Source organism: Tyto alba, unplaced genomic scaffold, assembly GCF_018691265.1.
Source record: "Tyto alba isolate M040663 unplaced genomic scaffold, T.alba_DEE_v4.0 Super-Scaffold_6, whole genome shotgun sequence".
Taxonomy (NCBI): Eukaryota; Metazoa; Chordata; class Aves; order Strigiformes; family Tytonidae; genus Tyto; species Tyto alba.
In genome coordinates this window covers 36932960-36948999 of record NW_024881327.1, presented here as the reverse complement: position 1 = coordinate 36948999, position 16040 = coordinate 36932960, and the positions used below count along the sequence as shown (strand labels likewise).

At 39.4% G+C, this 16040-nt stretch overlaps 1 protein-coding gene across 2 annotated transcripts in view; it reads right to left on the bottom strand.

Annotated features, from left to right (window-relative positions):
* KCNIP4 (potassium voltage-gated channel interacting protein 4) overlaps window positions 1–4809 on the bottom strand; it is a 431748-nt gene extending 426939 nt beyond the window's left edge. Inside the window, exon 1 of one of the 2 annotated variants that reach the window (XM_032984389.2) lies at window positions 4724–4809. In XM_032984389.2, coding sequence (XP_032840280.1) covers window positions 4724–4784 — 61 coding nt within the window. In that variant the 5' untranslated portion in view covers window positions 4785–4809. The remainder of the gene's footprint in view (window positions 1–4723) is intronic. The other variant, XM_032984394.2, reaches the window with a different exon arrangement.
* Between the last annotated feature and the right edge of the window lie 11231 nt (window positions 4810–16040).

The window sequence follows — 16040 nt, the reverse complement described above, 5'->3', positions numbered from 1 at the left end:
GGACAAGCAGAACTGTAGGGGGAAGGATAGTAGGATAGCCTGGCAAGAACGCACATATCTATGAAATACTGAAGAGATTAGGCGTTGTTGTATTTTTAGATACTTTCTTTTTCAAGTGCCAAAGATTCCAAATAAATCACAATGGCAAACTGAGTGGCTGAGATAGGATACATTACAGATGAATGCTGCATGGATCAAATATTCAGCTCCAACCCAAAGCATGAGTCTTAAGTGCTTATCTGATACACTGTAAAAGCTTTCCATGACACACACTAGCTACTTCTCTTACAGCTACACTAACTGCTAGATACCATATCTGCCTCTATAGACTTCATAACATCTAAAACCACCTGGAAATAGTCAGTCCTCTAAGCCCAATACACCTGAAACTTGTCCAGATGTTCAGTTATTTATGTGTCAATTCTCTGATCATGGGTAGTAACCCTGAAACAAAATAATGAAAAAGAAAGCTGCATTTTGTGCTAATTGGTACTTATATTGATATAAAATTGATATTGATGGAAAGCCAAGGTATTTTCAACATTCATATCAAATATGACTCCCTATACTATAATTTTGAATATAATTACTGCTTCACACACTCATTGAATACAGGAATTGGACATGGAGGCAGAGACCAAATTTTACAGAGGCTTATGCCACAGTTAGTTCTCTTAAAAAATCAGTTGTTTCCTCCATCCTGCAGGAGCAGGATACATATTTTACACTTAAAATATTTGCATCTATTTGCATGTGCTTTATAACGATACCTCCTTTATTAGACCACGGGTCCATTTAATTTATTCCTTCCCTTCTGTATTTGCAACTTTCACAGAAACATGTGGCATCTGGAAGCAGCATTTCTAGCTGACTGTGGCTCCTCAGCAAGACATTACAGAAGGCTCAGGGGAGATCGAGGACCTACTGGGATACAGGTGTTCAAGATAAAATAGCCAGAAGGTCTTTCAGACCTAAGAAGGCATGAAGATTGTTTACGGGCAACAGATCATTAGAAAAAGTGACACTGACTACTGACTGACAGCATGTCCTATGGATGGAGCTCCTAGACAAACCAAAGTTTTCATGCGAATATGAGTATTGGTGGACATGACTTGGAGAGTCACTGCCTGCTTTGCATCATGTCAGATGAATCCCAGCTGGGATATAAAGGAATCGGTCCAATACATACTACCAATACAAAACAGGATTCCAGTATCCCTCAATAGGACACTCTTTTGTTTAATATCAGTTGTATCTCAAGAAGCTGCTCCCTCATTTCCCTCCTCCCACCTCTTCTTTTTTCCTGACACTGTTTTCCAGTGCATTTTCCCCTCACTTTCATGATTTTTCTTAGCGTCCCTTTTCCTAAATTTCTATTTTCAGCTTTTCCCATATGTAGTTTCTTGTCCTTCTAGCACCACTTCCTTTGTCTTCTAAGAATGTCTCAAGCAATAAGAGCAAGCCATTCATTAAAAGCAAAAGTGAAAAGTATTGTATAAGGATCTCTCAGAGATAGGGCAGAGAATAACAAACTCTAAGTAAACTTAAAGTTGGATAAACACTTCAATAGTACCATTTGGTCCATCTTCTGCACATGATGTACAAATGACAGCCTCTTTTCGGTCATTCAGATTTTATGACCTCCCTGTCTAGTGAAAGAAAATCTTAAAAACTTGTCAAAAATTACTCCATGGCTTTTGTAAATATTTCTATTGTTTGAGTAAGAAAGGGTATACTGGTCAGCACAATCTCCATTCTGAATTAATGATACCCTAAAGCAAAGCAACCAGTTGCTGTGATAGTGTCTTATTTATATTAATATTCCCAACAGCTTAAGTTTGTCCTAGATATTAACCCCACAGGGCACCTTGTGGTTAAACTTACTCTTACCCACATGAACTTTTTCTGATAATCTCCCTCTGCTCTTCTCATATTGCCAAGGCCCTTCAGGCCTTTACCCAGTAGCAGATGAGTTTTGGCAATCACTAGCACAAATACAACCTCCTCACAGATAAGACATCGATAAAGACTGTTTCGTGGGGCAGAAGGATGTAACAGTTCATCCTTACAACAGCTCAATATTTAAGAGATTTTTTTGTTTGTTTCTTTCTTCAACAACTCTCAGTGGCACTCCAACTGACATTAACCTGAATGTAAAAGATGCTCTGCAAGTTGTAATAGAGTAAATGTAAGGAGAAGAGCAGCTGAAGGGAGTCATTACTTGTGAAAAGGTACAAAATAATTCGTCAATAATAACTCTCATAATTTAAGATGCTTGTGTGTTACTTGGGTTTTATTTCACCTGGAATAATGAAATGAAGGAACAGTCTCATTTCTGTTGGTTTCATTTTCTGACTCTCAGGCACTACCATCAAATTCCTGTATCTAGTCTACTAAAGGCATAGGCATTTAAAAATAACTAACATTTTAAGCATTGCTTCTATTTCAAGAGAAATAATGAGAAAAAAATCCACTGAATGCTTCCTCATTAAGTAACCAACAGACAGGTACATTCAGAAATGCTGATGGCACTGAAAATGAGTTGAAAGTTTAGGAACTTGCAGGAATACAGCTAGAGAAGAGAAAGTTGGAAGGGAAGTTTAGAGGAAAAGTGGCCAGAATTTTGGGAAGATGAACATACATCCGCTCTCTCACACAAGGAGGAAGCCCAGAGCAGTGAAGCTAGACACTTGTTACCTTAACATCAAGCTAGTGACAAGATATAAGTTGTTGATCTAATGTATATCATTCTCCAAAACAAAGGAGGTATTTTCTTTTAGGTCTGTCATTTTTATCTTTCCATGTTCTGTTTCTGGCATACGAACATATTTTTCAGAAATATTTTTCCTATGGTAGCTCATGTTTCAGTTAGATTTTTCTTTTTATTCTAAAACAGTGCAAAACTGTATCTTACCACTTCTCACCATTAGAAGCTTAAAATAAATTAAGCTGTCATTAATTTGTAAAAGGTACAAGGCATGCATATCAAGAGAACTAAAATGGAAAACACATCTAATATACAGTTCAACTGAAAACATCTTCTGTAAAAATATAATCTCGAAGTTTCATATGATTTGTATGACTTGGATTCAGAGCTTATTTCCAGTTTTCATACAGACAATTTCCTGTTACTCCTAACTATACCTGTAGGATAAAATGTTAAGCTGCAAACTCTTCTTATGCTACAACACCTATAGTAATGATCCATAAACCAGATTATTCCTCAATAGCAGCTGTGCAAACCCACCATGTCTATATTATTACCTTAGTTTTGTTTAGCCCAAACAGTCCCGCACAGTGGTTGCACAGGTGTAGCTAAGAGCCTGCCCGATGTTTGTCACTGCTGATGTATGTGTTATGGAAAAACAGCCTGACTTTCAGATCTCTAACAGACTCAGTCTGCAAGGCTGACAGTGGTACGTGGAGGGAAAAGTCTTAATTATAACTTGGGGAGGTTGGATCTGAAAAGCAGTGAGAAGTATCACAACATCACTTTGGTGCCCAAGTCCTTTGTTGGATAACCATAACGAATAGGTATGCCTTTTTTTTTTTTTTTTTCCTGAAGCTTTAAAGAAACGCAAAAATGGATTAACAACTGAGCTGACAGCCTAAAAATAATTGCACAATTAACTACAAAAGTTCCCTAACCCCAAAGCAAACGGTCTGGTATCCTGTCTGAAGGGCTACAAGCCCTAACACATGAGGAAAACTGGGACATTAAGGAAAGAGGAAAACCAAGTGCAGTCCAACAGAAGACTTGTGGCCGTGAGCCTCTTCTAGCAAGCAAAATACTATTCTGAAGCATTGGAAATCAAGGAAATGTTGGTACATCACTGTGTCTTTCAAGCAACTTTGATGGTAAAGCTGCATTTCTATACTGGCATCACACAGTTTATGAGAAATCTAGCAACAGAGAAGGAAACAGGACATAGTAGTCCATCTTGTCTTAGAAAGCAGGTTTTCCCTGGTTCTGATTGGCTATTTTGCTAAGTTTTCATTAACTGTCCAACCATCATCGGCTTAACCAGCTACCTTGAACTGGGCACCTTCCTCAGCACCATCACATTACGCACATTGCGCCCAAGCAGCTTCATTTCTAAATAACTCTGTTTCCTACCCATGCTGGGAGAAAACTCTTAACACTCCAGGAGTCACAGTCACAGCGGAGGACAGTAAAGCATACTTTTCTCCTCCCTAAAATGCAAGTTATTTTGTAACCTCTCAGGTGAATGTGCAAGTGCAATTTTCAATACAGAGAAGAGGAAAGGCACCAGATAGCCTTTGGTCTCCATCAAATAGTTGTTACTTAGGCACCAGGAAGGTACAGAGGAGACCAAAGCAGGGAGGTGTAAGCGGGACCGATCAAAATTACCTCCTGGGAGTTGGTAACAAGAGAGGGTGTGCATGGTTCGCCCGGGAGGATCATACCCAGCCCCAGGTCATTTCAGAGAAGGCAAAAGTACCAGTTAGGTCACAGCAAGCATCTTAGGGCGGGCTTCGCAAAGCCGCGGACGTTTCTTAGCTCGAGATCCCAAGCGTTAAGCATTTGCTTACTGTTCCCACAGACACACATTTTTTCCAAGACGCGTTCACCCCATGCAAGCAGGCAGATTCCCCCTCCCCGCCCCACGCCAAGTTGCAAGACTTGCTGATTAAAGGTCGGGGGCGAGACCCCAAAATAACTAAGAAAAACCTCGCGCCCCCCACGCTTCTTGCGTCCTACCGCCTGTGGAGCTGGCCTCCTCCAGCTGCGCCGAGATGCTCTCCACCCTCCTCACATTCATGCTGGGAGGCGGGAGGCGCCCGGAGCCGCGGCCAGGCGGGACGCGGCGGGGGGAGCGCGGCAGCACCCCCGCGCCGGGGCCGCGGGAGCGGGAGCCGGGGCGGAGCGGAGCGGTGCGGTGCGGAGCGGGGCCGGGCGCGGCGCGGCGGAGCGGAGCGGGGCCCCGCCTCGGCGGCGGCGCCTCCCCCGCCACCCGCGGCAGCGTGGGGCGTGGGGCGGGCCGCGGGGCTCCGGGGCGCCCGCCGGCGGAGGTGCCACATCCACCCCTTCCCCGCCGGGCGATTGCGGGGGGCTCAGCCCCGGCCCCCCGCCCTGCCGGACTGCCCCCCGCAGCGGCGGGGCTGCGGGCCGCTCCCCCGGGGGCTGCCCGCCTCCGCGGGGCTGAGCCGGCCCCCACGCCGCGGGGAGCGGGGCCGTGGGCGGGAGCGGGGCAGCCGTAGGGAGAGCCCCGCGCGTGGGCCCGGCCGGAGTCCCCGCGCCGTTCCGCGGCCGCACACAGGTGGTTGGTTCCCGCAGCAGCGGGCGGGACGCGGCGCGGCGGGGAGCCCCGGCCCCGCGGGGAGCCCCGGCCCCGCCGAGCTCCCCCCGCCCTCCGCGGCGCCGCGGGAGCTCCGCGGGCGCTCCCCGAGACCCGGGGCGCGGGGTGGAATCTCTTGCCAGCGCGGCGAACGCCAGCACCAGCGCAGCCGTCAGCTCAGATCTGAAAAAACAAGCCCGTAGTGTATCAAACCCTTTCCTTTTTCTTTATTTTTTCTTTTTTTTTTTTTTTTTTTTTTTTTTTTTTTCTTTTTCGTAGAACACTTTATTTGATCAAGTGATGGTAAATTGTACTATAGGATATGAAATTCTTGGAAGTCACGACGTATGGAACACAGAAATAATGCCTGACAGAAATTACTTAGTCAAGCACTTGGAACAGCTCTGGAGGAAATTCATGTAATTCCACTGAAATCAATGAGGTTCTACCCTGTGATACTGGGACTGATTTGGCCGTTGTGCATAAAGAAAAAGGGAAAGGGCATTTTCAGACACCTTCATAACTCTGCTAATTTATGAAGGCCTACTGGGACAGATCATTACAAAATGCTTCCATTATGGCAGCTCTCCCAGTTCTATTTTATACAGATAACTTTTTACTCTTCTTTACTATTTATTTTATTTCTACAAGAATAATGACATGTTTCAGAAATCCCAGTTATTCTTCTCTTTGCACACATTCTGAAAAATTATAGTAATTTTTTTTTAAGGCACATAAAGGTTATAGGCTTAGCTACCTAAAACCTTAAATATTATTGTTGATGTCTTATTTCATAATATTTCTTGAGCCAGATATTGTAAAGATTCTTATGAGCTAAAAGATAAAGGTGTAATGCCTACACCACACTGACAAGTAATGTTTTAGGAAAAGACTTCTGTCTTCTTCTATTCCATGCTATAAACATGCCTGTTTTCACTCCAATATGATGGAATGATTGAAGACTCAAATGGGCAAGAGATACTACAGTGTAGTATAACATTGGTCAAGAACAACTGAATGTTTGGTAGCTTCTGCCAAGTGTTCTTTTTGATAAAAATGCATTTACTCCTGGAGGTTTAGGAAAGACTGCAAAGAGACAGGGTTCAGAGTACTGTGGTTGCTATCTGCCCTCAAAAGATTTCCCTTCTATAATGTGAATCCTGGGGTAGCCAGGATATGTCTTTTCCCCATCAGAGAAATTCAGTGTAGTCAGAAGAGAGATCATGATTTGGTTTCATTATCAGGATTTGAGCTTACTTATTATCAAGAAGCTAACGTTACAAAAAATGTAATTTATCACAGTTTTGCAGGACTCTTTGTTGTCACATATATATAGTTGACAGAGTGATGCAGTTCTGATTTATGGCTGTCACTTCCCTTTGCTCTCTGCTCTACCCCAATGTTGTATCAGAACTCCATGAGTTATGAAGACACTCTAAATATATGTGAGCAGCTGGCCATAACAAAGTGAATTAAGTCAAGAATGGTAGTGATACATCAAAAATACCTTCGTAGTTGCAGTTAAGCTAGACATTCATCTTGTGTCTTAGAAAGAATTACAGGTATGCAGCACAGCCCAGAACATAAGCTCCAGAAGTGTCTACCAAGTTTGTACAGACAAGGTAGCTTGTGTCACCTCTATGATCAATTGTGTCTGAGGCAAAGAAGAAAGTGACCCAAATAAACTGTCTCCATAAATCTGCATGTTTCTCTCAAGCTCATCTTTATTTTTCTGCTTGCTCTCTTTGTTTCCATCCACCTGCTCTTTGTCTCATGTTCTTCTTGATGGGCCTTGCTCGAAATAATTTGATGAATTCCCTCTGCATACTCTTTCCTTTTTAAATACTTCTCTTGGAAAAAAAAAACCACAGTCCCAAACTTCCTTTTGAAATTTTCAATGTCCTAGCTGTTTAGAACTATTAGTGTTCTCTTACTTTGTAGAACTTATTTTCCTTTTTCACTACCACTTCCAGTGAGATATAGATGTTAGCATATTATTTACCATTTACTTACAAATTAGGGGTACATTACATAAAATGAAAGCCTATTTTAAAAATCACTGGAAAAATCCTCAGTTAATACAGATACATATGATTTTCTAACTTCATAAGAACTATAGCAATAATAGAACTGTGCAAGTTTTCAACCATTGAGCATCTGGTTATTTTTATCTCACTCTAGATTATGACAATTATTGGCAGTAATTGACAGACACAGAGATTATATATGTGTCATTTTGATGCTCTATGTAAAACAAAATATGCATCAGAATGTGGGGTTTTTCCAAATTTGCTTTAAAGGGCAAATTCTGTATTGTTTACCAAACCTGATTCAGTTTCCTCCAATTAGCATGTCAAGCCCATGTATCTGCTCTATATAACATTCAGTAAAAATTGACAGCAACTGTGATTTCATCCCTTCCATATAATTACATTTCAACATATAATTATATTTCTATGAATATAGAGTTTCATTCTAGTTTCTACTTTTCAAAATATATAACTACTTCCTTTCTTCCTTATTTATTTCAAATATTTATTTTGGGGCTAAATGCTAATGATACCTTAAGCATATATTTAAAAGGTACATGTATGACTGAAGATTTCTTCCAGTCACCTGAGATAAAATTTTAATTTATTCTTCTTGAAATAGTTTATGTAGTTTCCATCTGATTTCTTTAATTAGAATCTGAATCAGCATATTTCTGTTAGCCTCAAATGTAAACTAATTGGAAAGTTTTAACATAATTATGATTCAGTGTGTCCAAATCAAGCTCAGACTTCCACAGCTGTTTAAAATATATAATATATAAAATTAAGTGATAAATTATGGAGCTAAACTAATGATCAAGGAAGCATTTTCATCCAAAAGTGAAAATCAAATCATCTTTGGTGAATAAAAAAAATATTAATCGTGATTTCTAATGGTAGCACCTTTCTATCAGGGAGACCCTGGTTTTTCCTAGCTATTTGTGTGGATGAGAAAAGGCTCAGACTCAGAAGGTGTATAGCAATACCCAAAGATTAAGTTTTTTCAGTCTATTCTACCCTCCCACTGGTCTTGGGACATCTAAAAAGGGCAAACACAATAGTTCAGCTGCCCAAGTTATATTTTCAATAAATAATTTAATAATTTATAATTAAAGAGTTGAATAGAACAAATATAAGCCAAGAAGAGTCAGCACGTCCATGTTACTGTCTAGGTCTCCAGAGAAGCCACTTATTTTTGCACTGCTTCCTCTGCTAGAGAATGGCCCTCCAGGTGGAAGCTTCCCCGATTCCCAGAAGAATTTGTCATTACATTTATACTGCATGTCACTTACAATGTTTTTCACACACACACAAAAAAAAACCAAACAAAAACAAAAAACAAAAGCAAACAAACAAACAAAAAAACCCCCACAGAATCAGTCTGTCACTTCTAGGGCAAATATTCTTCCTCCTTCAAAAAGTAATAAAATTCAGTTTTTCTATTTTTTATTCAGGCATGAGAAAGAAGATGTTCTTCACACTACAATACATTTCTAAGATCATTTTTATTCTCAGAAGTGTATTTTATTTATTCTTAAGTCATACTGTGTAAGAATGTCTCCTACAAAAACATTTTATATGTACTCTAAATCTCAAAACATTAACCATAATTTGGCTGCACTCAAATATTTAGTGTCTGTGTTAGAAGCGCTAGATCTAAACCAGAAGTGTCCTACACCTTTGAGAGTACTCTGGCACCACACTGTAGGGTGTGCGGTGGGTGTCAGTGACAAGGTGGTGTTAGTGGGGGGGCTGCAGGGTGGCTTCTGTGAGGAGAGGCCAGGGTTGCCCTGTGCCATGTAGCTGGTTCCAGATGGCTCTGCAACGGACCCACTGCAGGGCACAGCTGAGCACATCAGCCAACCTGGTGGCACCTTGAGGAAAACACATGTAAAGAAGGGCACAACATGCAGAGAAGGGGGGAAGAAGAGAGGAAATGCCAAGGTCAGAGGAGAGGGAGGTGCTCCATGGCAGAGCACGTACACTCCCAAAGGGACTGGGGCCCATGGAGGACCCGTGCTGGAGGACATACACCATGAAAAGACTATGGCATGTGAATAAGCCCATGCCAGAGCAGAGGAAGCCAGTAAGAATGAAGGAGCAGCTCTAGAAAAGAGTGAGAAACAAGGAGCAGTAGAGGGAAACCACTATACACTGACCCAAACCACCTGCGCTGCCTGTCGTCTCACTGAGTGTAACCTGCAGTGTGAACAAGGAGGGGAAAGAAGTGACTGCCCTGAATTTAAGCCTGAAGGAGGAGGAGGACTTGTGCTTTCCTTAAGTGTTTGAATCCTTTTCTTCTTTATTTCCCAACACCTGTCAGTAATTAAATATTTATGTTGATTGCCAATAAATTAAATTAAACTCTCCAAGTCTGTTTTGCCCATGACAGTAACTGCTGAGTGATTTCTCTGTCTTTATTTTGACCCCCAAGTTTCCACCTTCCTGTTCTTCCCATTTTCTCCCCTGTCCCACTGAAGGAGAGGGATAAGCAAGCAGGCGTATGGGTGCTTGGCTGCCAGCTAGGGCTGACCCACCACAGGGTAGATACGGGAGAATTCAAAATACAAAATCAGATTGCAGATGTGGGAAAGGTGTCACGGACAACTAACTGCATGTCCTGGAAACAGTGCAGCTTCAGTATTAACACACAAAGTTTTGGTGTAGTATTGGTATTTGGAGAGTATTGGTGCTTTCAGATGGAGTAATTTTTAATATTTTGATTTTTATGACTATTAAACCTTAAACAGGACACTTTTTCAAAATAACACTGTGCCCTCTGTGTCCTTGTCCTTGCACAGAAATAAGCAGCGAGAAACAATGAAGGCCATCCCTGGAACCTGGCAAAAATTGGCTGTTAGTATTACTATACCTTGTTGCTAAAAAGGTCAGAGGAAAGGGTGAGAGTCTGCTTTCCTTGAAACTCAATTTTTTTTTTTTTAAATTAACATTTTGTAATAAGTTCTCTAGGGGTCAGAAGCAATTTGACTTACCATAATTGAGTAAACAAGTCAGAATTTATATGTGGTAGCCAGAAAGAGAAGATAAAACAATTATTTAACAACCTTCCAATTTAAATGTTTTCTCCAGATGTAAATCAACCAAGATATGGATTGACTTCTTTATTGGGGCTTTTAAAACAAAACTTGGGGAATTAGGGGCCCACCCTTCACTCAGTATCAATGGGAAATAAGTATTCAGTTCCCTCAGACCTAAAATCCAGTATTTTTCTTTTTATTGTTGTATCTGTGTTTGTTGGCTTCACTTCAGTGTGCCTGGTGACTGGAGTGGCTTGATTGGTGAGCGGCAGTATTTAGACATTTGAGTTTTGATTTGTGAGTCTTGTGGTTTCATAGCTCATTTTAACTGTGAATCATGGTTTATAATAGCCACACTGCAGATATTTTAGAAGAAAGTCAGTACAAACTAATGCAAGGTTATATTTAAAAAAAACCCACAAGTAGTAGTCAACATGAGTTTGATGTGCTGCTTAGAGACTTTGTTGGTATAATCTGTATCACTTAAACTATAACTGCTTTCTCATTTTTGTCATTATTAGACTGTCACTGAAGTTATTTCATTAGTAAACCTGAGTCAACATGTGGTTTCATATTTACAAACTTCATGTAAAATAATAGCACTGTAGCTTTTAAGCACTTCACTCTTAGCCTGGTGATCACAAATTTTTAAAATAAAAGCATACTGTGAGCAAAATCACGGGCTGCTGAAATGTAGCCAACTTCAGAGGACACACAGCCGAAAAACAGTGCATTAGACAGGTGTGGGTTGAAGAAAAATATTGGCTAATTATACTATAGCTAGCCTATATTCTTGTGGTGAAAATCTATCATTTTTTTACATAAAATAGATCATAGGGTTTAAGATCTTTTGTGAAATGTCTGCTTGTAGTGATCTGTACTATGCTCAGAGAGACAGAAAAAAGAAAAAACTAAACAAAAAACAGCAACAAAACTGCCTGAGCTGACCCTGGTGTAGGACAGTACCGACTGAGCCAGTTTATGACACCATGATTTCTCGACACTTTTTCTGGCAGTTTTACATTCAGCTGTATGTTGGCTTCCCATTGCCTTTTGTCCTCCATTCTTACCAGGTAATTCTGCAATCTGCTCCAGTAAACCCTTCTCCCGCACTGCTTCTCCATCTCTCTTCCCTCCATTTGCTTTTCCCTTTCCTATTTACCTCACACATCATTTCTCATGAAAAGCTGAATAACAGCAGAAAGGGTAATGGCTTTTATATTCAGCTAGTGGAGATCAGACAGCAGTAGTGCTCTGTACAGCCAACAACAGGATGTAACTGAATGCAGTGCTTCATACTTTCCATTTTTAAATCCACATCCACAGTTGCCAGATGATAAGGTTTTAAGAACAAAAGTCTAGCGAGTCCTAGCTAACTCAAAAGCCTGTTCACAGAATATCAAACAATCATTAATAATACAAAGTTAACAAATTTCAGAATGTTTTAAAGCATTTTGGTTCCTATGATATTTCCTCCAGGGAATAAGATTACTAGATTTATGGCACTAATGATTAATTTATGGAAATGTGGAAAGAAAGAAAGCTCATCTTTTGTTAGTGCATCTAAATACAGAGACATGAGGCCAAATTCAATGGGAACAATACTCTTTTTTGAATGAGCCCAATCTATATGGGGACCCTAAAAGATCTTGTTCATTCTCATATATAAAAGTCCAAGAGGGGATGTGGTTGCTATATAAATACATCAGAGAGGTGAAAAACAGTGAGAGAAAACAATCTATTTCAGCTAAAGGTCAATGCTGGCACCAGAACAAATGGTATAATCTATAATCTATAAATTTAGGTTGTGTATTAAACAAAAGTTGCTAAGCATTAAAGAATTCAAGTACTGGAATGCCCTTCCAAAATGAATGAGAGGAAAGGCAAAATAAATAATGTGAGGCAGAACTTGATAACTCTATGAATTGTAAGATGTAATATCTATAACAGAGAGCTCTATGATCATAAATCATATATGTGTTTTCCTTTCCTTAGCAAGTAAATCTCCTGAACACAACACCAAATTCATAATACATCATGGGTCATAGGAAAAGGTCTACAATACTTATTGCAGAGATTACATAACATAGTATGTATATGATAACAAGAGCCTCTACAATAAACATTAACCCCTTTATATAATATCCTGAAAATTTACAGGACATGATAACAGTCTTTCACGTTCAAATGGCTGTTCCAAGGAAGACAGTAATCAATTGTTCTCCATGGCCAACAGCAGTATCACAGGAGAAAGGGACTTAGGTTGTAGCAAAGTAGTTAATATTTAGGGCAAAATTTCTAACTTCTAAGGTAGTCAAGTAGAAAACAGTTTTATGAAGAGGTAAGTGGAATTTCATCATTGAAGAGTTTGCTTTAGCTACTATATAGATGGCCTGCTGAAGACATTCTAGAGCTTTTAATCCTGTCACAGCACAACATTACTCTAAATCTTGAGGTATTTTCTGTCCATATATATCTTTATGATTGCATGTTTAGAAGAATAGTACTAATTTAAGTGAGAAGGGAATTTGGCCAGCAACAGCCTTACTTTCTCAGCTTCCCCTCCCCTTTTTTCCTAAAGAACTAGTATTCATAAATTGTTCAGGTTTTATTCTATGAAACAGAGGTGTATTTCCTGATTATTTTTTAAGATGCTTTGTTTCTTAATTTGCATACCTAAGTATTCTGTTGTCATGGAAATCTCTTCTCTGAAGCACTTGAAGACCAGATCTCTTGCTTCAATTTGGTTTCAGATTTTCTGCATCAACTAATTTTAATTCTTACTCCAAGTTTTCCATATATTATCTTGCCACATCTAAGTGACACAATCTTACCATCTCTTGGGCCAAAACCTTACCCCGTCCATCTGCAAGAATAAAAACTTCCCTTCAAACAAGCATACTAAGTCTAGTAAAATGCCATTTATTAACTAAAACAAACTCGGATTTTTAATTCTTTCACTGAAGGAGCATCCGTGTTGATAGGTGTTTAGCAGCTCAACAAACAAGCAAGAAATTATAAAAAACAATATAGCTATAATTAAATTCAAATAGAATTGTTTGAATAATCACAGTATAAAAGTCTTGTCCATGCCTGTCTTTTTATATGGGTTGGAGGGGGTCTAACAGTCTGTCCTGAAAGATGAAATACTTGATTAAGGACAAAAATTAATCACATCAGCTTTCCTTCCACATAAAAAATAAGTTACCAGATTCTTACTTTACACCAGCTAAATTAGGTTCAGGTGTCTTCAGTGATCACAGATAAAAATATTGAAGAGATTCAGGAAGGTCAGGTTAGGACTTTCATGGTTAGCGATTACATTATTCCACTGAATATTATTGGAAGCCTGGAAATTAATAGTGTCTTTCACAGAAGAAACATATGCTTAATGTGCCTCTAGGAAAAAGACGACTGTGTGAAGAAGCTGGCCACCAAACTAACAAGCTTTAGTTTCTGGAGAAACTTTTTTTTTATTTGATTCACACTGTGTTCATCATATGGTCAATGAAAGTTCTACATCAAAAAGAAATACTCTTAGTCTCTGAGCATCAGACAAAAGGTGCACTTGCAGCTTAGAGTTCAAGAAGCTGTTAAGGTCAACCTTACAGCCAATGACCTAAGTCAGCTAAGGGCAAATATATGTCCTTGATGAAAGATGCAGGAATATATCTGCCTTATTCTCCAGTTATTTCAGCAGTTAGTTGACCCAATGTCATCTTAATTTACAGCCAAATTGCATTTATTTGTGCCACAGCTCTTGCAGAAAGAGAACATTATAATCTTCTTCCATCAGGAGCTGGAAATGCAGATATAAAGTTGTGTGTTATCTGCATGCTGAAGCAGAACCTGCTTGCTTATTTTTTTCAACAGCCTCCCATATGTGCATATAACTTGATTAATTAATGACTGAAGTAGAGTATAAAGTAGTGTCACTGATCATATTTTTATTTATCATTAAATCTATAAGGCAGGCTTTGGTCTCTTAATTGCTGTCATAAGCTTTCCCATCCAACAAATTTGATTCACTAGACTAGGCTAAAAGCCAGAATTCTCTCTCTTAATTACTTTGTTCCTTTACTGTTGAATTATAACTGCTGCAGATCAAGTCAGTTCAATGATAGTAGATACTTATATTTGTTTCCATAATAAAAATAAAAAATACCATCACAGTGAAATTTGACTTAAGATTCTGGGGCTCTGGGTTCTAAAATTGACGTTATTATCATGACAGGATACTGTAGTGAAATTATTGTACTTGTGAAGCTGTACTTCTTCGTCTGCCAGTTTTAAACACTTTACTCCTCCGTTATATATATATATATATATATATATATATTTTACAGGTTACCATCAGTTTGCTTGCCCTATTGCATTAAATTCTTATTCAAATTACCCTTTGTGGCTTTCAAAGATTATATATGCATTTTATTTTTACATCTTTCAGAAGAGTATTAGGACCTTAAGAATGAAAAGGTAAATTCTCAAATATGCCATTCCTGCCCCAATGTGCTCATTTTTAAACTAATGCTGAATGTCAGCATTATGCATATACTATGCATTAAAAGCTTAGTACTAAGTATTGCCCTTCTGACCATCCAAAACCATGAGGTTAATTCCTCCTTCCCATCAACAAGGCATGGCACTGTCTGAAATACACGAAACTCGAAACTCATTTTTGTTTCCACTTGCACATCCTTAGTGTACACAGAAATCACATTTTCACACTGTCATGCTCTTCTCAACAACTGTAACAGATAGAAACCTTCATTTAAAAAAAAAAAAATGAAAGACAAAATTGATCTGAATCTCAAAGATGTTCCTGTAAGAAGAAAGAGTATCATGACCTGTATAATACAGTTTATGAGAATACTAAATGTGGCAGTGCTTGCTGTTTTTGAGATTTGAGAGATGAGGTTCGTTACCACCTATGAATGTTTATATTTCCAAAAGAGATGGAAAAGAGAAGCAATTACCAGGTCACAGGCTAGATTAATAGGCAAGGACATCCTAGTTATTCTTCACACAGTGTTGAGCTCACTGATTTGCAGTTACCAGTTACAGATATAGGCAGTGCTGATGAAAATGGATTTATTGTGAAGAGTTATCTTGGAAGATCCAATAAAGGTAGACTTACCTTGCTGCTTCTGGTTTTGGGGGGTCATGAGAAAGAAGCTTCACAGGCACCATTCTCTATCAGTTAGATGATTTAGATCAGCTCCCCCAACACCCGATTCACTGCTCTTTTGACATAAGAATCAAACTCGATCCGCAATTGCTGGTTTTAACTCTTGGGCCTCCTTTGCTCTTGTAAATATGAGGGCTTGATTGTCTAAGATTCATATGAGGTCTGTATTTACAGCAGTCACACAGAATAAGTACACCTTCATTTTTCTACATGAGAATATTGGGGTTGGTATTGGGGCGGGGAGGGGCGGGGGGGAGATTGCACAGCAATGGGTTTGCTTTTGTGGACTATATTTGCTCATTTGCTTACCTCTTCTATTTTCCTCCCCTTTCTTGAATATAATTCATATTTAATTATTATAGAGGCGGAATTGTAGAGTAAATTATTAATTGAGTCAGTTGAGTGACCAAGTACTATCAACCTAGGCAAGTTCCAGAAAGATAAGGACACATATAAACTCAAGAAACGCCAAGGATCCATTACA